General features: G+C 37.7%; 1 protein-coding gene across 1 annotated transcript in view; it reads left to right on the forward strand.

Moving 5' to 3' along the window:
• ACOX3 (acyl-CoA oxidase 3, pristanoyl) overlaps positions 1 to 22,381 on the forward strand; it is a 37,080-nt gene that overhangs the window by 3,625 nt on the left and 11,074 nt on the right. The window contains exons 3-12 of the mRNA XM_074147340.1: positions 1,575 to 1,808; positions 2,263 to 2,334; positions 3,786 to 3,875; positions 5,747 to 5,890; positions 6,751 to 6,839; positions 16,623 to 16,719; positions 17,141 to 17,323; positions 18,723 to 18,845; positions 21,180 to 21,300; positions 21,773 to 21,892. Of these exons, the coding sequence (XP_074003441.1) occupies positions 1,575 to 1,808; positions 2,263 to 2,334; positions 3,786 to 3,875; positions 5,747 to 5,890; positions 6,751 to 6,839; positions 16,623 to 16,719; positions 17,141 to 17,323; positions 18,723 to 18,845; positions 21,180 to 21,300; positions 21,773 to 21,892 (1,273 nt within the window). The remainder of the gene's footprint in view (positions 1 to 1,574; positions 1,809 to 2,262; positions 2,335 to 3,785; positions 3,876 to 5,746; positions 5,891 to 6,750; positions 6,840 to 16,622; positions 16,720 to 17,140; positions 17,324 to 18,722; positions 18,846 to 21,179; positions 21,301 to 21,772; positions 21,893 to 22,381) is intronic.

The raw sequence follows: 22,381 nt of genomic DNA on the forward strand, positions 1-22,381 counted from the left end.
GTAAACTTTGCAATAATTGTAAGCATGTTCTAATTTTGGAGATACCAGTAGAAGCGAGTACGTGATTTTCAAAGGGAGAGTACTTTAATAACACTCTGTAGATATGGAGCATGAAGAAATTGGTTTTGCACATCCAGTTTTCAGAACAGAGCTGAACTTTTAAGCAGCCTACTTTGCTGTCTCATAAGGCTCATTTCATTACTGAACATCAGTACAGGGGAGATAAGCAAGTGCTATATTACAGAACTTCAGTGTTCATTTCAAACTGAGAAAGACTATATTCTGCCATACTTACTTACTGTAGTGTTTGTATTAAATCATGTATTGCATGGTTTTAGAATGCACTTAAGCTGAGCTAAGTTCATGCCTCTGTTAAACAGTTTCCTTGATTTGGCATAATTTCCTATGATCTTCAGTGCTTGCATTAACCCTTATGTGTCATTGCAGTTGGACAGATGAGTGTGGTTACCTCACTGAAAGCTAAACCTACCAAAAAAATAGATTAATTGCAGCACAGGAGATTGTGTGGGAATGCATGACTTAAGAGATGTGGGAGGAGACAGAACTGACTTTTTTGAAGGTGGTATAGATTTACATGGATTTAAGCAAATCTTAAACATTCACCATAATTACTAAAATCTTGGAAGGTGGATCAGAGAAATCAAAAATGCCTTGTTCTGCATCTGACGGATATACTTAAAAGCATAGAAAAAACAAAAGTGCTCTGTGTCTCAGGGAGTTTCAAAGTTGCATGGACAAATATTGTTGTTCATACAGAGAAAGGGAATGACCTTACCTTTTAAAGAAAAGCACAGGAAATCTTCTGGTTTTCTTCCTTCTTACTGCGTCATTCTCTCCAGAGAGGAGGAAAGGACTTAAAAAATCTTTTAAAAAGATTTTGGGTAAGGCACTGCACTTTTTTTTTTCTAAATTACATGAAAAACAATTAAGAAGATGTGGGTATCTTGCAAACACAGAGATCTGAGGTAAAAAAAAAACCACACCATAATATATACTCTAACGAAAAAAGAAAAAAAGATCCAAATTAAAATGTTAAAAGATGCACATCCCCATATTGAATGGCTCTATATGATGGTTCCATTAAATGGAGTATATTTTTGCTTTCATCTGGGAACAGAGCAGTTGTGGTAACTTAATGGCTTTACCGTTATGGCATATTTCTAACTGAATGTAACGCCTGGAGTTTTACCTTTGTTTTCAGATTGAGGGCCATTGCCCTTTAGATCCTGCCAGCAGCTTCATATAGTGAAATGTTGAAGTTGCTATAAAAAGCAAGTAAGTTTTACCATACTGTTCTCTTCCATGCAGAGTGAATCAGTCCCATGCTTATTACTTCATGACAAAGAAGTTTTCATAAAATTTAGCTGCATGAACTGTATATATAATGACAGACTGTTTAAATATATTTTTTAATTATCTAGAGTTTTGCTTTTATAAATTTACATCTATCAAGCAGTTGTAGCTTGAGGCCTAGTATTATCTTATAAGAACCTTAACTTGTTTTGTTAGCTCTTTTAGGTTAACATTCTTATGTCAGTCTTTTTCTCCTCAAGAACAGAATCTTCTCTGCTCTGGAAAGCGATCCTCTCTTTGCACATCATCCTGGAGAAGATTTGTGCCGTGAGAAATACCAGGAGCTGACATTCCTGCGCTGTAAAAGACTTTTTGAGTATGATTTCCTTACTCAGCAAGAGATCATAGAGAACCCATTGAAGATATTTAATATGGTCATCTGTATAGGAATGTATGATTGGTCTCCATGTCTCCAGTATTTCTTACATTGTGGTGTAAGTACAGTTCAAAGTATATAGAGGTGTAATAGCCATCTAGAAAAACTGAAGGTAGCTTTAAAAACAGTTCTTGTTTGATCTTGAAGCAGCTACCTTCAGTTCCCAATCCATTTGCAATAAAGCAAACTAGAATAGTCTTAAAGTTTTGCTTTAATCAAGGGGACATCAGTAAGGTCAAGAGGAAAGGGAGCTCATTAGAGATTTTTAAGAGTTTGCAATGAAGGCTTGAACAGGCTAGAGCTGTGAAAATTTCAGTCCTCTGTAAAGGGGCCTTGACAAGATCGAATCCTGACTTATATACTCCAGCTATAGTCTAAGTAGTAGTTTACTGTGCAGCCTACTTTCCCTGGTCTCTTTAATGGACGTCACAATTACAAATTATTATGCATATGCAATTTGTGCTTTCCATCACAGGGTCACTGATTTCATTCATAATTCTCTGTTTTTACAGGTATTTGCAGGTGCAATTTTGAGTGCTTCTAAGAGGTTTGCAGACTTTGTGAAACAGATTTATAGCATGGAGGTAATTTTTTTTTTAAAACGACTTGTGAGAACTGGGCATGGTCAGAACCATGACACTACCTACACCCTTGTATTATTTCTGAAGTACCTAGGTACTTGTAAATAACAAAAGAAAAGGCCAAAGAGCAGATTGAAGCACTGAACCCTGACTGTCCCCACTGATAGCTATTATGGCACTTTCTGGATGTGTTTTAGACCACCCAAGTTAACATGCAGGCAAAGTTTGGGGACTTCTCCCAAAAGGCAATATAGATGACACTAGACCAGTTTTGTCTCCGTCCACAGTCGTTTAAGAGTATATCCTAGGAAGTTCTGCACGCTCAAACACTCCCACATCTACATCATACGCTGTGCAACACATACCCTTGCCATGATGCTATAAATTTTCCATTCTGATGCCATAAAATGGAAAATAATAATGTCTTAATGCCACAGAAACACCACATGGAGTCCAGTTGAGACTCGGGTCCGAGTGCCCTGCAGAGTAAGTGCAGCCTGTCTGATACAAAAAGAGCCAGTCCTAAACAGTTTATCCTGTCTCTGCCATTTGGCCATGTGGGCAACATTCGCTATCTGGCCTGACCCTCTTTTGCAAGATATATGCACTTAGCGCACCCAAACTGAGCTTCGTGCTTCTTTTGTTATTTATCCCTTCTTATCTTTTAGTTTTGCCAACCATTCACCTTCCTTGCTTATTTAATTTTCTGAAATTCTGTGTCTGTCTGTCTGTTCATAGACAGCAATGTACTGCTACATAGTTCTGATTTTATACCCCGTGTTAAAGATCAGGATGAATTCTTTTCATGACCTTCAAGTCTACACAAAATCCTGAGGATATGTATTTGTCAGAATACTTTCCCCTGAGGCTTCAGGTTTATTTATATTTTTTTTATTCTCACTTGCTTTTTAAAGGTTTTCTACTGAAGAATATGTAGTACAGACCCAACCAGTCTAGGGTAAGGGATTCCAGTATGCACATTTCAGTGTGGCGTCAAGCAGGCAGCATTCCCAAATGCTGCTGAGAACTAAGTGCATGTGTACATTTATCTGATATAAATTTATCCCCTTCAATAATGTAGACTGTTCACAATTTTAAAAATAAACAGCCTCATTCTGTTTCTCTCTTAATTTTGGGAGTTTCCAGAACTACTTGTAATGCAAGCAGACTTGCTGATTTTCACCACACAGTTCTTTCAACCCAGACAGCTGAAAACTTAGTCAGTCGATGTAATAATCTGTACCTGTCTGAATGAGTCAGCCATCAGCAAAGGGAAAAAGTAGCTGTAACCCTACTGCAGGTCTGATGTCCTAGCCTTAGGGTTACATTTGATTGGTTTCTTGCAATTGCAAGGTACTTTGCAATAGCTATATCTGCAATAATTTGAAAATCTTAACCATTTTAATTGCTGTAATAAAGCAGTCTTCAACTGTACCTTGTATCTCATTATTTAGATATTTGGATGTTTTGCTCTGACTGAACTCAGCCATGGAACTAATACCAAAGGCATACGGACGACTGCCACGTTTGATCGTAGCACTCAGGTCAGTCCTTAACTCACAGGAATAATATTTGACATTGTTAGACTCCATTATTTGCTAACAGGACAGAACAATTCAAGAATTCCTTTGATTAACAAGAAAGAATCCAGTTCAATTCCAAATGTAAAAAAAAAAAAGTTAAATACTCACAACGCTGGGAAAAGTGTTTTGGGGAGCCCTGGTTCAAGAAAACCAAAAGAGACAAGCATATCACACTTCATGTTCTGTGGGTGCATCAGTTCATAGAAAGCTCACTCTCCATTTATCTCTAAGAGAAAGAAATTAATTCCTGCAAATACAGTTCATGGTTGATGTGAGGATTTCAACAGGTAAGCATGTTCCTACAGAACTTTCCAGTGTTTTTAAAACAAGGTCTTATGGATTAGTATTTTTGACTAGTGTAAATCAGTGCATTTAATACCCATAATGCTTTTAAAAAACAGGAAATTGATTCCATTCCAGCAGAACAAAATACAAGAAAGAGAAGTCGTTGGCTGTCATATATCAATATTTACAATAAATCCAGAAATTTCTGTTTTCTTGTACAAGTAGTTAATTTACTGCATCCTTCTCCTTTGTTGTGTCTCTTAAGGAATAGTTGGACATTGTTTCTCACAGACATGCAGATTAAATTGTCTTTTGTTTTTAAATATGAAGGCTTTATCTATGATAATTAGGATTATTTCCTGAGGATAAGAAAAAGAAATATGAAAAAGAGATAACAAGACTATTGAAGAGACCAAAAGAACAAAACAATAAACTGCTCTTTCCATTAGGATACTGCTTACTGTTCATAATTTGTTTTCTGAAATCAACACTGTTGCACATACAAATTCATTGTCCTAACTGTTTTTTTTTTCAGTAAATGAATAGAACTGTGTAGTTTTACATTAAGGGAGAAGAAAATAGAAGTTAAGAGAGGAGGGTGATAGAACTTTCTCTCTCTCTCTTTGTCATCTAGATGCTTGGTTTATGCCAAGTTAAATTTCAAATGTGTTACTTAATGTCCCAAGAAAGTAGTCTCATCATCTTCGCCAAAGACTGTGGCATTTTATTGCAGTGTACTGTACAGAACTGGGTGCTGTTACTGTCAACGAACAACATCACTCATATCTGTATGTTATGAAGTGGCTTCAAAAGAATGAGAAATGAGAATCACAGATTTGAAGCATAAGATTTTACATTCTTCAGTAGGACAACATTGCAGTCTGCATTTTTTCACAAGCAATTCAGTGATCATTTATGCAACATGGACAATCAGATCCCTTACCAGAAAAAAGCTCGACCTTGTGAGTTTGGCAGCCTGAAAAGATCCATTTAAATAAATTGAGCTTTATGCTGGTGATGAGTGCATTGCAGTGAAAGTGACTGAAATGACTAAATTTTTGTTACCATCATGAAGCTCTGAGTTCAGGTTTACATCCAGAAAGCACACTGTCTGGAATCTAAAACTCTGAATGCTGAAGCTGTGTCTAAATTTCAGGATACGTGTATTCTTCAGAATTCCCACTACTCATGGTCCCCCCATTGTCCAAACTGGGAAGTGTGCTGCCTTTCACACTGTCAACCAGGCTTTCTTTCCACACAAAACTGCATTTTAACTGCTTAAGTAAGCAATTAAAAGGCTGAATCTCAGGCCTTACAATGAAGTAATGAACTTTTTCAGCTCTAAATTTTTCCTAGCTACATATATTTTCTCCAAAATTGAACACTATAAGACAGATCTTAACTGTTGGAGTGAAGTACAGAATTAAACCCTGGCAGTTCAGGGTAATGTTTTCAAAACATTACCTTGGTCATGAAAAAAAAAAGAAAATAGGTATGTGTTGGTTTTTATGATTTATATCATTTGCTCCTTTGTTTCCTGACGACAGGAATTTATCATCAATACTCCTGACTTTGAAGCTGCAAAGTTCTGGGTTGGTAATATGGGGAAACACGCCACTCACGCAGTTGTGTATGCCCAGCTCTATACTCCTGATGGAGAGTGCCAAGGATTACATTCCTTTATTGTACAGGTAGGATAGAAATGTTGCTCATCTTTTTTTCTTTTTGGGGGGAGTGAGTTCATATTAAAGACTTTCTGTTATGCAGTTACTTATATCTGACCAGCAGATGCTTTAATTAATGCCTTCAATGTTTATTGCAATTGTAAGACATGTACTGTTTTTAAAAGTTCACTGATTTTGTGATGGCTGTACAGCCAGTTTTATACTGTCAGTTTTCTGCAAAAAATTCTGAAATATATGGAAGAGCTGAAAAGCCTCCAGATGATCACGCTACATACATAGTTAGAAGTAACCTACGCTATATGAAATCCTGAAAGTCTTGCATGAGGCTTAAGATGATTTATGTCTGCCAGTGTTGCAGGCTGATCTCTGTGAAATCTGCACGTTTCTACCACAGATCAGTTTATAATATTAAAGGCATCAGAAAATACGGCAATGCAGTAGAGAAGTTGTACATAGTAACATGAACTAGCTGCAGACTGAACATAATTTATTACAAAATCGGGGAGTATCTCAAAGCTGGATGTTACATAAAAGTTCCATTGTTTCCTACTATGTCTGTATACACCTGAAGAAGGTTTCAATGCTAGTCTGATGAAAGCAGTCATCAGTGTTAAGGCATATTTAACACAGTGATGTAATTAGTGTCATATTGCCAAAGCGATTTTCATTAAGGGATCTCTGTCCTGAATTAGAGGTTACATTAAATACAAGTTATATCCAGGCTTATGTACTTGAGAAAAACAGACAGCTTTCTTTAGCCTCAGTAACAGAATAGAGGTTGGGAGTAATTTAGCTGTTTGAAAAGTTCAACCAATAACTTCCATTGTTCCACAACTGAAATAATGTTTTGTTCCACTTCTATGCAGATTCGAGACACAAAAACTCTTCTACCAATGCCAGGTGTGATGGTGGGTGACATAGGAAAGAAAATTGGGCTGAATGGGTTGGATAATGGGTAAGTCAATACATTTGAAGGAGGCAACGTTCTAGATTAGATCACACTGTAGTGGTGCAAATATCTCCTGTGTCAGTTCTGTCTTTACTTCTGAGATATTTGGTAGTGGTTTTAAGTTGTAGGTATTTCTAAAAAATCCAGATTGAAAAATCTTGAATTTCAGTATGAATAACCATAGTCTTTCTGCTTCTCACTTCTTAGAATATGAAATGCCACTGATAACTCTGTGAATATCCACAAGCATTCTTGCAGTCATAGACTCTGCAACAATAATAATGAAAAAAAAACTCAAATCCATTAAGTTCTGAGTAATGAACTTAATGAGCCTCTCCACCCGTTTGGGTGTTAATTATTTTGTCTGCCCACAGGAAGGCTAACGGATGTCCACAGACAAGCTATACTGTTAGTAAAGATGTAAGATTAATGAGACCCAGTAGAGAAACTAGGTATCTTGTTTAAACCATGGGGTTTCTGGACTACCTGTTCACTGCAGAAGAAAAGGAGAAAGTTAGTTATTTTTTTTCTGTACTATAGAATGACAGAATCACAGAATATTTTTGGTTGGATGGGACCTTTGAGATCATCGAGTCCAACCAACAAAAAAACAAAAACAAAAACAAACAAACAAACAAAAAAACCCAACAAAAAAATCAAACAACAACAACAAAAAAAACCACACCCAAAAAATCCCGGAACACCAAAACCAAACCAAAACAAACACCCACAACCACACCCCACCCCACCCACAAACACACACAAACCAACAATCTTGGGCACAATCTCGGTATTCTCTGTGTACAGTTGAAATAAAAAAGTACCTCGTCTCCTTTTCAGAGTCATGGACTTCAATGGCCTTACTGTGTCTCTGCTTTACTAACCAAAGGTGTCTGATGGGGAGGAGAGACAGTGAGGAAATTTAGGTAGATATCTGCATTAAAACAGCCATTATGTAAAAATTACGATTTAAACCCCTGTATTAGTCACATAACTCTGTGTAAAGACATAGACCTATGTCTTTACACAGTAGGGACTCAGGGGGAGGTCACTTCTTCACGCCTCAAATTTACCTCAAAGAGGTAAACTCAAATTTAAAATCAAGAGGTAAACTGTTAATTCAGTTTGTTACATATATATTTATTGTCCTTCATAACGTGCCATTGCAGTACACAAAATATAGACATCCTAAGGTACCTGCTTTCAAATGTAACAGCTTTGACTGGCTTTCCAGAAGGTCATAGGCCTTCTGTAGTTTGTTGTCTGTACCAGCCTCATTCTGATGTCCCAAATAGCCTGTACTGGCAAAAATAGAACTGACTTTTATGTTTATGTAGCTCATTGTCATAGGTGCTCTGTTTTCTGAAGACGCAGGAAGAATACAGATAAAAAGCATATAGAAAATCAAGTTTTATAGAGGAAAAATGTGAGAAAATGCCTGGAAAAGAAGGGGGTTTCGGTTTTGGTGGATATTTCTGCCTGCATCTGCATTACAAACTAATAGCCACCAGATGGCACAGCAACAGAGGCCTGAGTAATCTAAATGTAATTCATATTTCTGTAGAAAAGTTCAAATTCTGCTGTTAGTTCTCAATTTGCAGTGCAGTTTTATGTGCAACATGAGGAAGAAGAGTGTTCTTGTCACATAACACTGAAATACATGTAATTGAAAAATCCATGTATCCTATGATCTACTGGGAAAAGATAGAGCATTTCTTAAAATATCAGTAATAACTGAATAATCTGAAATGATAATCCACATAATACACTGTAAATAAGAGATGGCAATGACTTCCTATCTTAATGTCAGATGGAGTCCCTTATTTTAGTTACGACATCACACATCATTTAAAGCAATCATAGGGTACTCTAATCCTTCTGCTTACTTTGCATATGCTGCTTTAAAAAGTATTATTTTCTTCTAACAGCAGCACCTGAGGAGCCCCAATCACTGATCTAGATCTCTTACGTATGGATTAAGACAGTCCCTGCACTAGAAAGCTTAAATTTAAGACAGCACCTGCGGATTAGAGGGACAAGGGAGCTCAAGGTTACCAACAGGTACCCTTCATTCAGCTGAAAACTCTAGAAGCCTGTGTTCCTGATCCGCCTCAGCTATTTTCTTTGGAGAAGTCTGAGGCCAGATGCCAAAGTTGTTCATAGGAACTAGAGAACTATTTTTCGCTTTGCAACCTTCCTGCTCACACTGAGCTGTCAAAAGTGTCAGGACTTGGACATGTTGTTTCTCAGAGGTACATGAAGGCCTAGATGGGCCTGGAGAGATAGTAGATTCATAGCTCTGTGTTTGTTTGCAGAGATGACAAGCTGTGCCACTCTAGAAAATGGACTGTTGGTTGCATGATCTGCAAAATGCCAGGATTCACATTGGGACATTTAATTAGACACTGCCTTGTCAATGTGTTCTCCTAAGCAATTTAGTAATGTTATATTCTAGCTTATCCCAGAGAGCACAGCCTGAAATTCTTGTGCACTATAGAAGGCTATTGTATGTGGTGACAAGAAAATATTAAATTACGCTGTTACTACAAGTGCTAAGTCTCTGCTGCATGCTTTGCCAGCTTTTTGAATGTATGTGGGAAGTCTCGTTTAACTACCATAGACACTTAGTAAATCAGATATGTTTCCACGTAGTTACACTCAGGATAAACGGTCAGAGTGAAGATTAGAATCTGACATCTCTGGCAGAGATGTCAGGTTTTGTTCCTGCACTTCAAGAAGTTTATGCTACTGATTTTCAATAATGGTACAGAGAGTTAAGCACCTGAACACTTAGATAGGGCATGGGGAAGAAATTCCAGAGCTTCCTTGGAAAATGTGATTGATTTATGCTATATAAGAGAACAGAGTAGGTGATCGTAATTGTCCCTTCTGGCTCTGGAAAACAATTAATCTCTTGGGTCATTTGGCTGAAGGCTGGTTTCCTGCTAATGCAGAGCGTAATGTTTTCAGTAAGAGAAAGAATTTCAGAAGTAAAGTGGGAATTTTTGCAGTGTATATCCAGTTGAATAGCCTGCTCCTTCTAATGGTGTCTTTCCAAATAATTCTCATAGCTTCGTAATTGGAATGTCCAAAAATCACATGAGTTTTGCAAGTCTTTGTAACTTCAGCTACCCTGACAAAAAAAGACAAAATCATATTACAATATTTTAAAATATTTTTATTTCTCTTGATCATTAATAACAATTTGTGTGATCAATACATAAATGGTTAAAAATAAACCTCCAGTTTTTCTTACGGAGGATTTAGACTGGTTTTGTGTTTTGTTACCAAAAAATAAATCAGACTGCCACCAGGGGATGCAAGTGCTTCAGTCTTTATTTTCATATAAAAATGTCCACCTGTTCCTGGTGCTCTGGCAGTCTTTGAAATGTGCTGTTCACTGAGGTCTCAGAAATAACTGAGGAAAAAACAACCACTGAAAAAACCCTGAGTATTTGAGATCCAGGGGCTTTTCAATAAAATGTATAGCAGGCATAAGAGGAGGGACATAAAGCAAGAGCTTGGGTGAGTGCTGATGTGCATTTCTGTTTCTTCTCTTTAGGTTTTTTTTTGTCTGCCATGGCTAACGTAACATTACCAAAATTACCCATTACTGCAGTGTACGTCAGTAAATGATTGCCTCTGAATTGGTGGTGAACCAATTTCACATCCAGTTGTAACTAGCAGCAAATTACTGCTTTCCCCACTCTAGAAATAGAAATGATGCCCAACTGAATCTGCATGGGGAAGAGTTTGAAAATCAGTTGTAATTATGTTTCTGAAGTGGTGCTTAACGTGCCTGTCTTTGTAAAATGTGCTCTGAGCTCTTTCAGCTGCATCCACTGATAACGTGTATACAGTTTGTTGAGCAGACAAAACTATTGATAAGGGAAGACCTAGTGAAATGAAGCTATAAAAGGTACAGCAAACCACTGCCAGACAGAAAGCTATTTATGTTAAAGCTACTTATGTTAATTGTAGGGGAGAAAAGGATCTTTCTGGGGCAAGAAGAATTGTTAGCTTTATCTACTTACAATGATGGGCTTTGGAAAACTGAAGAGTTTTTATTAGCTTTCATGTGCAATTAAAGTGTGATCAGTCTGGCTACACGTATAACATGGTAAGACATTCAGCATGTTCTCTAGCAATCACTGAGGCCAGATTCAGTTTTCTGGGTACTGGAAACAAACCAAAACACCCAAGAGGAAATCCATAAAGGGGTTTTATTGGGCAGAAAAGCAATACATGGCATAAAAGAATCCCATCTGGAAAGAGATTGCAAGTTCTGAAAGCCCTCACTGCAATTTTTTGTATATTGGCAAAAATGGCATACATCAGACAACCTCCAGGCCTTTACAGATGAATTTTAAATGGTTAATTCTCTTTTTTTGTTACTATTCCAGTATTAGTGCCAATAATAGGTTAAGATTCTGCTACTGCTAGTTTAAAGGTAGAACAAATAAAAGTCTTGTCCTTCAAAGGGTTTTTGCCTCCACATATTTATCCTCCTAAGTCTTATTTAGATTCTGCAATGGTTGCAGTTATTTCACTACAAAGATAGGAGCTGTAAGACATGGTTGAAGCCTAAATTGACTCTTGGAGCTTCATCTTACAATCTGAAACAGTAGTTTGGTGAAGATAATTTCCATACCTAGCTTCTTTGGTTGTTTGCTTCTACTCCCACACTGCCTTTGTGCTGGGCCAAATATTTGTGTAGCTGTGTAGGGGACTCAGCTAGGGAACTGGAACTGCCTGAAAACTAATCTGACAAAAAAAACCCCAAAATTTGGCTGTCTTCAAACAGATCATTTTTCAGGTCTGGTTCACTGCAAGGCCACAGAAGAGGCTGTTCCAATACAGGGAAAGGGACAGTACAGGGATGTGAATAAGAAAGCAAGTGTAGAAATAAGTCCTGCTTCTCAAAGAAGCTTATGCTTGTTCAACATTTTATTGTCTTGCAGCCTCTGACCAGAGTCACAAACAATTGCAATAATAACGAAGCAGCTATAAAATAAAAATAAATGTTAAAAATGAAAATGCCTGTACCTGTACTTCCATTATCTGAATACAGTACCATCAGTCCTTTAATCCTTTTGAACAATGCCACTTTCAGAGTTAAACCAAATGTTTTGCAAGACACATCTTGCATATTTGCAATTTAAGTCAAAACAGTGACTTTTTCAGTGGAATCATTGCTATTTCCCTGTTTTACCCCCTCCACTTAGTCTCTACAGTCAAGGTTAGATGCTATATGGGTACACAGAGTGCTGTGCACATTGCTAAGATGTGGTCATGTTGCTAAAAAGTGCTGCCTTAGCCCCTCATTTTTGTCACTCACAATTGTGTACCTCAAAACTGTGTAGCCATAGCCAGTTCGCACTGACAGGCACTTGACGGTGCTGATGGGAAAAGGTAGATTCAGATCTGGTCACGCATTTGTTTTATCACCCGCAGAAATACAGCCTCACAACTGCAGTGAACCGTTTTTCTTCCTTAGCGGAGCTCTCCCAGCTCTCAGCAGTTGCGGGAGTCTGCACATCCAAAACTCCTTGCAAGACTGGCACTTGGACTATGAAAACTTTAGATTGTGTGCCCATGAAGTCCATTAAGATAGGATTAGGAGGCCTATAAAATACGATGTTGTTTCATCGTTGCTATTGAGCGTTACTGTTAGAGAGCTACATTCTTAAATTAGAGCCGTGATTGTAGAAACTAGAGCTAAAATACTGCCTTCCAGTTTTCCCCAGCTTCTCTGTAACTCTTCTCAACTCTAACCTTTCTGTGAGTTTCAGTCTGGAATATGTGGCTGTTTTCCTTCCTTCTGCAGGTTTTTTTACCAAACCTCTGAAGTGTTATTTTTCCCAAGGTTTACTGTATCCCATAAACAGCCGTGAGATCACTTGACTCACAGTCTTCCAATACCACTCACCTGCTTTCTGTTTCTGGGTGGAAGAACTGTCACTGCATCATCTCTAATGTAGTCAATAACAAAAGCTGGCAGGAAAGGCATTTTAGTGAGTCTGAAATTCACCAAACCATGTTTGAGCTATTTGTACTATAGGTAACAGCTTATTAATTTAGTACTGGCAAAAGGAGCTCGTAGCTTTTCCAGCTGCTCCTTTTTTATCAGCATTGCTGCAGCCCAGATGAATTACTGTTGCATGATTTAAAGTCAGTAAGATTAACTTTTGCTTGAAATGTTCCCTAACCTACTGGCCAAAGAACTCGAACAAGAATGTTGCTATTGGAATAGTGCTTCACTCTGCTTAGCTAATCTATGTAGAAATATGTGACATAGTTGTTTTTTAAAGGCTAGATGATGCAAAATTGTACATTGCTATAGAGCCCTATGATATGTATTTAAAGTGACGGCTATCTGTCTTTCTTGCTGAGAGGTCTTAATCTCAGTCACGCTATTTGCTATGCAAAAGAGGCCCTAAGTAGGGTAGCTTTCAAACCTATGGTCTTGTCATCAGCATGTGAAATTTAGCCATTTTCCCAACTTGCTGGTACATGATATCCCCATGACTATGTATACAGTTCCATTATTGTAAGGTATCTCTTTAATTCTTTAAGGAGATTTTTTTCCCCTAAATGCGTTGACAGATGTGGTCCATGTCTATTCACATTGCTTACTGGGCTAATAACCATTAGAAATGTGATCGTTGACTTCATTAAATCTTACTATTTATTTTTAATATGTTCCGATATCAAGTTCAAATTGGCCAGTATGTCTAACAATTTCAAATAGCAAAGTTCTTGGAGAAGAAGCGTAACAGCAGTTGGCAGTGATCTCACAAGGTCACCTAACTCCCAAGTCCTGTAAGGTTCTGCTTTTATTTGGAACACTAGTACTTATAGGCAATATATCTTACTTCTTTACACATGGGAAATTTTTGTGTGATTTTTAATTGCTAGTTCTGTCTCTCTCTTTTCCTTCTTAAAGTTTTTGCCATCTTATATGTGTTCCGTTTGATGGCAGCTTACAAAAAAAAAAAAAGGAGATAATGTATCTGTAATGGACAATATCAAGGAAAAAAATCTAAACTTTCAAAAAACGTTATTTGAACTAATTTTTATTTTAAGAAAATACATTGTTATATAATGATTGGAAATGTAGTTTCCTGGTTCACTAGCTGTGAAAAAAGTTATAAGAAGGGTATAGATGTGGTTTTTTAATCAAAATAATTCTAGGTAATCTTTTATGTGGTACAGAATTAGCTACATTATGTTTTGTCAGGCTATAATAAGTCTTTCTACAAGTTTTTTTGCTCTTTCCAGCAAAAAACTTCCTTTAGATTTAAGAATTTGGGATTGTATCACAATAGGTGAAAGTAGGTAAACTGTTTATTAGGTCATCTTGGGAGGTGTTTTAGTTGGGGCACATCTGCCACATGTTCATTAGTAGGCTTGAATTTCCTAAAAGTAGGTTACTAGTATATAGATTTATATATTAGTAGATTTTAATTTGCTTTTTAAGAGCTCTATATTTTGAAGCACATATCAATATAAATAATTTTCTACAACTGCACAGCTTTGCTGAATGAATTGAACTAATCACTACAGTGTAAAACACAAAAGGACAATTTGCCATCTTGTTTATTGTCATTACTGTCATGAATCTTACCATTCATCACACAGACAGGATTGAAAGTGCTCCAAATATGTATTTGCAAAGAGAAGGCCCAAGAGCTGGAGCCCTATGAATTTCTTCCTAATCTGTGTCCCAAAGATTGTTAGGTTAACTCCTCCTTTAGTCTGGTTTCTGACTCCAGTTTTTATCACCCTTTCAATAGCTTTTTGAAAGAATATTTCATTATTTTCTTCCATGCATCTTTTCCTAACTTGGGGGGGATCCTTTGTAAACATCCATGAAGTTCCCTTAATCATTCAGATTCCTCCTTAAAATTCTCATTTGCTCTAATGGCTTATAAAAAATGTCAGTGCTTAGCTGCCAATGACTGGCAGGTATCATATCAAGAAAGTATTCTTTGGTAGTTAGTGTCTGCCTCACCATTTGAACACATTTGTAGCTTCTTGCTCCAAGTTACTTGGATTGTAAGCTCCTCGGAGGAAGCACCTCCTTGTAGTTCTATGGATGTACAGTAACTAGGAAAAGAGAGTGCTAAACTAGGGACCTTAACCTTGCCACACACACTCTCCTGTAATTAAAGTAATGAGTAACAGTAGTTAAAAAGCTCAAGTTCTGTCTAAAGTGCATGCTATTGCTTAAAAATATTGGAGATGCTATACAGTTTTAGTTGTGATGGATTTTATTTGCAATATAGGGAGTGGAGGATGTGAATTTAATGCAAAGATCTTTTTTGAATGAGATTTTTTTATTTTCAGTGATACAAAAAAAATATTAACAAAGATGGCAATCAGATTTTTTGAAATTCTGAATTTGCTTCTGTTACTAAGTAGTGTCGTCTCACTGAAAGTGGTACTTAATGAAGCACTTTTTGGGTTCGTTAAGGCCAGTAAGCAGCTCATTCTTCATTGGGATAGCATGCTTTTCTCTGTGGCTAAGTCCGAAAATACTGTGTATCTCTAAGGCTGAATAAATTCAGTATGCAGATATGTTTCCTTGGAAACAACTCGTAATTTTAAAGCAAATGTAGCAATGCAGCCCTTATGTAATTTATTAACGTGAAAGACCTGGCTCTCGTGAGCCTTATTAAATAGATCAGCCTGTATTGGCAGGAAAAAGGAATTTGCTTTGATTACAAATACAGCTTTTCAAGTGCTATTAGATACTGAGATATTCATGAGTGGAGCTGATACTACTGCTATTGTGCCAAGTTGTATTGCCCATTTGGGTGAAACAGTTCATATACTTTCTTCCTGAGGAATATGAATACTCAGGACATTCTGCCTGTTCTAACAACTTCCTTCTTTACTGCTGCAAGGGTGCCACAATTTCTTGCTCTTCCTTTTTTTTCATATGCCACATTCCAGGGAACAGAAATCCTAGTTTGAGTTTAAACAAAGGAAGATTCTCTATTCAGTTGCTTCTCAGGGCACTATTTCATCTATGTCCTCATTGTATTGCAATAATATGAATGATCCTCACAGATCTGTATTTTAGACTCATAAAAATATATAGTGTCTCTATTCCAAAGCAGTCTCTGGACTGGACTGAACAACTCTTCAGTAAAGCAGTTCGGCAGAACCGTTTGCAGCAGGGAATTACTAGGAGTCAGAATGGCCTGGTCAGGTTCTAAGCAGTAGAAGGAAGTTGTTCATCTTCCCAAGCTTTTCAATAGCTGAGATACCAAGCAAAGTAACTTACTCATGCAGACTGAGAATTCAGTTCAGGTTTCTGGGCTGTTGGTGTAAGTGTCTGTCAAACTGTTTCTATATAAGGTCTCTAATAAGTAACTTTACCTGTCCCTCCCCTCAAACAGAATACATTGCTCATCCTTCCACTAGTTGTTTACTACTTTACTTTTGAAGCTGCTGAAATGGTCTCCTAGAGTCCATGAGATGTTTGTTTTGCTTTTGTAAGCATTATCTTTTTTTAAAAAAAAACACCAACAAACTGAAGAGTTGTAATAAATAATTTCCCGTCTTGAATTTCCTCTGCTGCCCTGAGTTTGAAAGCCTTTATTCTCCCAGGCATACTCTTCTAAAATTACTTACCTGACTTGAAGGGCACTGCTTTCAGTTCACTGATATGCCTGGGGTCATAGTGTAATTGTGTCTTTGTTGCTACCTTTACTGTGTAATGTAGACACCTCAGACTATGTCGAGGCAGATTTTACATTGCTTGTGTATTTGTTTAAACAGATTTGCCATGTTCCACAATGTCAGGGTACCTAAAGAAAACATACTGAATATAGCTGGAGATGTCACAGCTGAGGGAAAGTACTCAAGTTCAATCAAGGTATGAATCAAGGTTTTGCCTTATTAATAGTTCATTAAATATACAAAGGTATAAGTAGGTTAAGAGATAGAGCATGGACCTCTCATGTTGGGAAGTACTAGGTAATAGTTACTTAAATAAGGCTGCTGACACTTTCACATGAGATGGTCAGAATGCTGGTTTTTTAATTGCCTTTCAGAGATGTCTCAACTTACTGATTTTACTGACTCCTTGCTCTTTGTGCTACCCCACTGATGCCAAAGTAGTTCAGAGAAACTACCTTGAGTCTTGCCTGAATGTCTTATCTGAATGTGTCAAGAAATAAAATTGGTCAGTCCTCTGGGCTCTCTGGGCTTCAGCTCTGCTACCAGAGTTATCTCTTTCCAGGCAGGTAAATGAAGTGCTAGCCTCACCATACAGTCTGTGCCTTTTATTCATTCAGGATGTTAAAGAGCGTTTTAGTGCATCTCTGGGATCCTTGTCCACTGGCAGAATTCTGATCACAGCAGTTTCCACGACCAATTTAAAGCTTGCCTTATCGATAGCCATTCGCTTCTCAGCAGCTCGTCGTCAGTTTGGACCAACTGATGAAGAGGAAATACCTGTTCTTGAATACCAGACACAGGTAAATACTTCGGAATTCACATCTACAAACTTTTACGTAATGAAGCTCAGATTCAGAGCTACTGCAGATCAAAATAGCGACACTGAAGTTAGTGAAATTCAAGTTGTGTGTGTCATCTGAGGTGTCACTCTAGTGCAGCTGTGGGGGTTCATTACAACTTAAGAACTCCTTACGCTTCTCCTGGCATGATCAGGCTTTTGACATAAGTTCTTGGAAGAGCAAAACCCAAAATATTCATGTTTCTCCGAAGTACCTAGAACCATTTATCTTCTAAAATAGTAACCTTTTCAAAGAAAGACTGTCTTCTATGCACATGTGAAAGTACTGCAGATGTAGAAACTTGTATTTGTTAAAAAATGTCAGTGCCTCTTTTGCTGCTATTGTGAATTTTCTCTTTTTTAGCCTTTATTTTGAAAAGCATAGAAATCAAAGACATTCATCGTGGTGAAGTCTTAAGCTACCACTAATTTTGACAGGAGTATAATCATTGTTTTTCTTCAGAAGTACCTTTTGCTCTGAAAAAATAGAACAAGAATATGTAGGGTAACTTGGAAATAGAGAAAATGCAGATCTGCTGAGTGAGAAAGGTTAATGTGTAAGAAGTCCTGAAAACAAACCTGCCCAGTTTGTCCTTGCAAAGGGGGTGCTTTTTTCCAGGTTTGCATTTAATCTTGCAACTTTGAAAGATTCCATGGGTTTCTGCAAACTGGCAAAAGCTGCCTTCTTTCCGCCTCTTCCAAATAACCTGGGTCTGCTTCCCACTGTTCTTTGAGACTCCAAATTTTCCTCAGTTTTGACTTGTAATTGTAGGCTCTGCTTGCTGAACCTCTCGTTCTCTTCTTGCTCTACCACAAAAGCTTCCAAAAGCAGTTTCTCCTTTCCTTCGTGAGCTCCATCTGAGTTGCATGGAGCAGCAAAGATGCTTTTTTCTTTGCTTCCCAGCCCTGGGGTTTTTTTTCACAGAATGCGACCAGCACTAACGTACATTCAGCAATGAACACGCAAGTGAAACAGTTACAACCTCTGTCACGTTGGTACTGAGCAAACACATGAATCATGACTGGCCCTGGCATTCAAGACATTGGATAAACACAGGGCAAAAATACGTGGTTAGTCCCCAAAGCTTCAGTGAACTTTTGCACTGGTTTAACAGAATGTTTATCACAAATTCGTAAAATGCATGAACCTAGAATGACTAACTGTAATTTGTGTAAAGAGTAGTTACACATAATTATGTTATAGATGGTTATTGTTAAGTTTTCTTCTTCATAAAACAGTTTTCCAATTTGAACTAAGTAAAAACAAATGGGTTGGTTCAATATTATAAGACAGTTATATATATAAAACCATAAAAAATATACATCAATTTGTGATCAGGTCTATTTAATTTCTGTTCTAGCAATGGCGTCTTCTTCCTTATCTGGCTGCTGCATATGCCTTAGATTATTTCTCCAAATCCCTGTTTGAGAACTTTGTAGAATTTTATGCAGGCGTATTGATGAAGCAAAGGAGTCAGAGACAGGTGAGATATTTACGTTTCTTCTTAGCTGAGTTCTTACTATAATAAACTGGAAATTGTTGAATGAAGGACCTACTTAGAAGTCTTAGGCTGTCTTACAATGAAGAATGCTAGAGCAATGTCTCAGAAATATGGGAGATACAAAGTAATGATTTAAATTGCATTCGGAAAAGCATCCAAATTAGTTTTGATGGAGTGGTTAAAGTTTTATTGATTTCTGTGTGATTTAAAGCTATGTTCCCTTGCAGAATTGTTTATCATAAATATATGATGGTAATGCAAATTGAGTTTATTACTGTTATAAATGATACTGCAGGGGACATGTATCAAAGACTTTCTGAAATGATACTATTCTTAATTTCTGCACAGACTCTCTGAGTCTGGCTTGAGTTTGCAATTCATATTCATGCATTTGGATAAATATTTCTGGAGAACAAAGTTAAGACTTTTGAGTCTTAATGCTGAATTTCTTATCCATAATCAGACCATTGGAAGTCACCTCTTTACAGAGGAAATAGTTTGATCTGTCTCAGTGCAAGGACTGATTCTCAACTGAAATAACTGCAGTATGGGATTTTTTAGAGCATATAAATTGTATTTAATTTTAAAAATTTTTGCAGTGTTAATTTTAAGGACCTACACTCTGGCTGTGTATTGCTCAGTCTCACTTAAACAGTCAGGCTTTTTTTCATCTAAAACAGAGCTCATGAAAAATTTGTGTACTAATGGCTGGGTATTCTAATCTCTCCTTTTGGCACAAACCACAGAAGAATATGTTTGATTTTTTAATCTGATATTTTACCCTGATGATCTCCAGTGCAGTCACTGACCTTACACAAAATGGTGGTTTTCAGAAAATATATAGTGATAGAGAAAATCTGATTGTTGACAATGTTAAGAATGTAATCCTTATGAATTCCTTGTGTTCTACAGAGGATCCTAAAACAAACAAACAAAAAACCCAAAACAAACAACCAAAAAAAAACCCAACCAGGGAGTAACTCTTAAACAAGCTTTGGTAGTATCAACCTACTATCTCCAGAAACTGCAATTCCAAACACTTTTTCAGAGAAAGGCAGCAGAGTTAGTGTAACTGTAGGCTACTGCAATTCTCTGGAAATTGAGGGGGTACATTTAAGTTTTCCTACTCTGCAAAACTGATGCTTGAAAGTTAAGTGAAAACTGTGTAAGACAGTAAATATTATAAATATCCCCTTGCTGACTGGGGAGAAAGGGATTGCTTATGTCACAGAGGGGACAGAAGCTTTCTCTGGACATGCCACTGTCAGCCACCTACCTTTCCGTCTTTGGGAGGAACAGCTTAGCAAGTAGTGAACTACCCCATGTCAGCTGGCACATCTGAGCTAAGGTGTACCCATGTGTCCATTACCTGGCACAAATTATTGCTGTCCCAGATAAGAAAGTTAGCGCTGAATGTTTTTCAGCTGTGGGAGGGTTTTTTTGTGGCAGCAAAAGACAGGCTCTTCCCTTACGTAGATTTCAGAAAGTTTTATGTACGTATTGCCAGTTACTGTTCCTTGCTTTATAATGAAGAAAAGAGCAACTGGAAAGCTGCCTGGCGTATGAGGACCTGGGTGTGTTGGTTGACTGCTGGCTGAATATGAGCCAGCAGTGTGCCCAGGTGGGCAAGGCGGCCGACAGCATCTTGGCTTATATCAGAAATAGTGTGGCCAGCAGGACTAGGGAAGTGATCGTCCCACTGTACTCAGCACTGGTGAAGCCTCACCTTGAGTACTGTGTCGAGTTTTGGGCCGCTCACTACAGGAGGGACATTGAGGTGCTGGAGCATTTCCAGAGAAGGGCAATGAAGCTGGTGAGGGGTCTGGAGAACAAGTCTTATGAGGAGTGGCTGAGGGAGCTGGGGTTGTTTAGCTTGGAGAAAAGGAGGCCGAGAGGAGACTTTATCGCTCACTACAACTACCTGAAAGGAGGTTTTAATGAGGTAGGTATCGGTCTCTTCTCCCTAGTAATAAGCAATAGGACAAGAGGAAACAGCCTCAAGTTGCACCAGGGGAGGTTTAGATTGGATATAAGGAAAAATTTATTCACCAAAAAGGTTGTCAAGCATTGGAACAGGCTGCCCAGGGAAGTGGTTGAGTCACCATCCCTGGAGGAATTTAAAATACAGGTAGATGTGGTGCTGAGGGACATGGTTTAGTGGTGGACTTGGCAGTGGTAGGTTAACAGTTGGACATGATGATCTTAAAGGTCTTTTCCAACCTAAATGATTCTGTGATTCTACGTAGCCATGGCTTTAACTGGTCACGAACTCTGTGTAAAAGTTATTATTCACTTGTAACTTACTTTTTCACAAAGGCTGATTTGGGACGTGAGATTCATGCCTTATCTGCTGCCAGCAAACCACTGTCTTCTTGGACTGCTCAGCAGGCAGCCCAGGAGTGCCGAGAAGCCTGTGGAGGACACGGTTACCTTGCCAGTAAGTTACAGACTTCTGCATACACTGATCAGAAAGAAAATGGTTATATTGATGTGTTCTTTGACTGTTGTTGCGTCATGGTGTCTGAATTTTAGCATTATGTTTAGAATTCGGTTTCCTCATACCCATATTTTTAAAGTTCATTTTATACCTGATACCACAAAAACTAACTAAACCTGTGCAAGCATCTGCACCAGCATTCGGACAGCCTGTACATGTGATTCAGTCTCAGTTCCAAAAATAAAGATGCAGACTTTAAAGATGAAATGTAAGACTAATACCACACTTTTCTAAAATCTTTATTCATTTTCATAAGCTAAACAGTGAACTTTCAAGGTCATTTGTTGGTAACTACTTATACATACAGGAAGAGACAACTGTCTTGCATTTTGTCACAGAATAATGATTTAATCCCTCTTAGCTTCCATTAATATATTGCAACACATTAAGTTGTGCACTTGTTCTTATTAAGTGAATCGTCTGGGTGAAATCCGAAATGACAATGATCCAAACTGCACATATGAGGGAGATAACAACGTCTTGCTTCAGCAAACCAGCAACTACTTAATGAGCTGGATGAATTGCATAAGAGGTAAGTTTTCATTGTGGAATCCTGTGCTGGACTCAACAGCGTGTAGTTAATGGAATTAGGAGGTAATTTCATACTGAAAGCAATTGACAGTCATTTAATCATTTTGTAGAGCATAAATAATGTGCTACAGACTCCATCATATGATACATTCACAATACAGGGATATTTGCTGCAAGAAATATTCTTTCTCCTAAGTCTTTCAGAAGCTAGCTAGATACTTTGCCATTCCTAATCAGGTTAAGTAGTATCTTACTCCCTGAGAAGTGCAGTATAGTTCGATGGAACTACTCCTAAAGTCATTGTAAGTTATTGTAAGCATTGTAAGCTGGTTACCCTCAGCTCATTTTACTTAAAACAGTTCATATCACCTAAATTGGTAGCAATATCCGTCAGTACATTTTGTAGTTCTCTAGATAAAAGATTTAGTTTCGGCATTCTAGCAGTGAGTTTCACCAGCATCTAATAGAACTGGAAAACTCAGCAATAGGA

This window comes from Numenius arquata, chromosome 5 (assembly GCF_964106895.1).
Source record: "Numenius arquata chromosome 5, bNumArq3.hap1.1, whole genome shotgun sequence".
NCBI lineage: Eukaryota > Metazoa > Chordata > Aves > Charadriiformes > Scolopacidae > Numenius > Numenius arquata.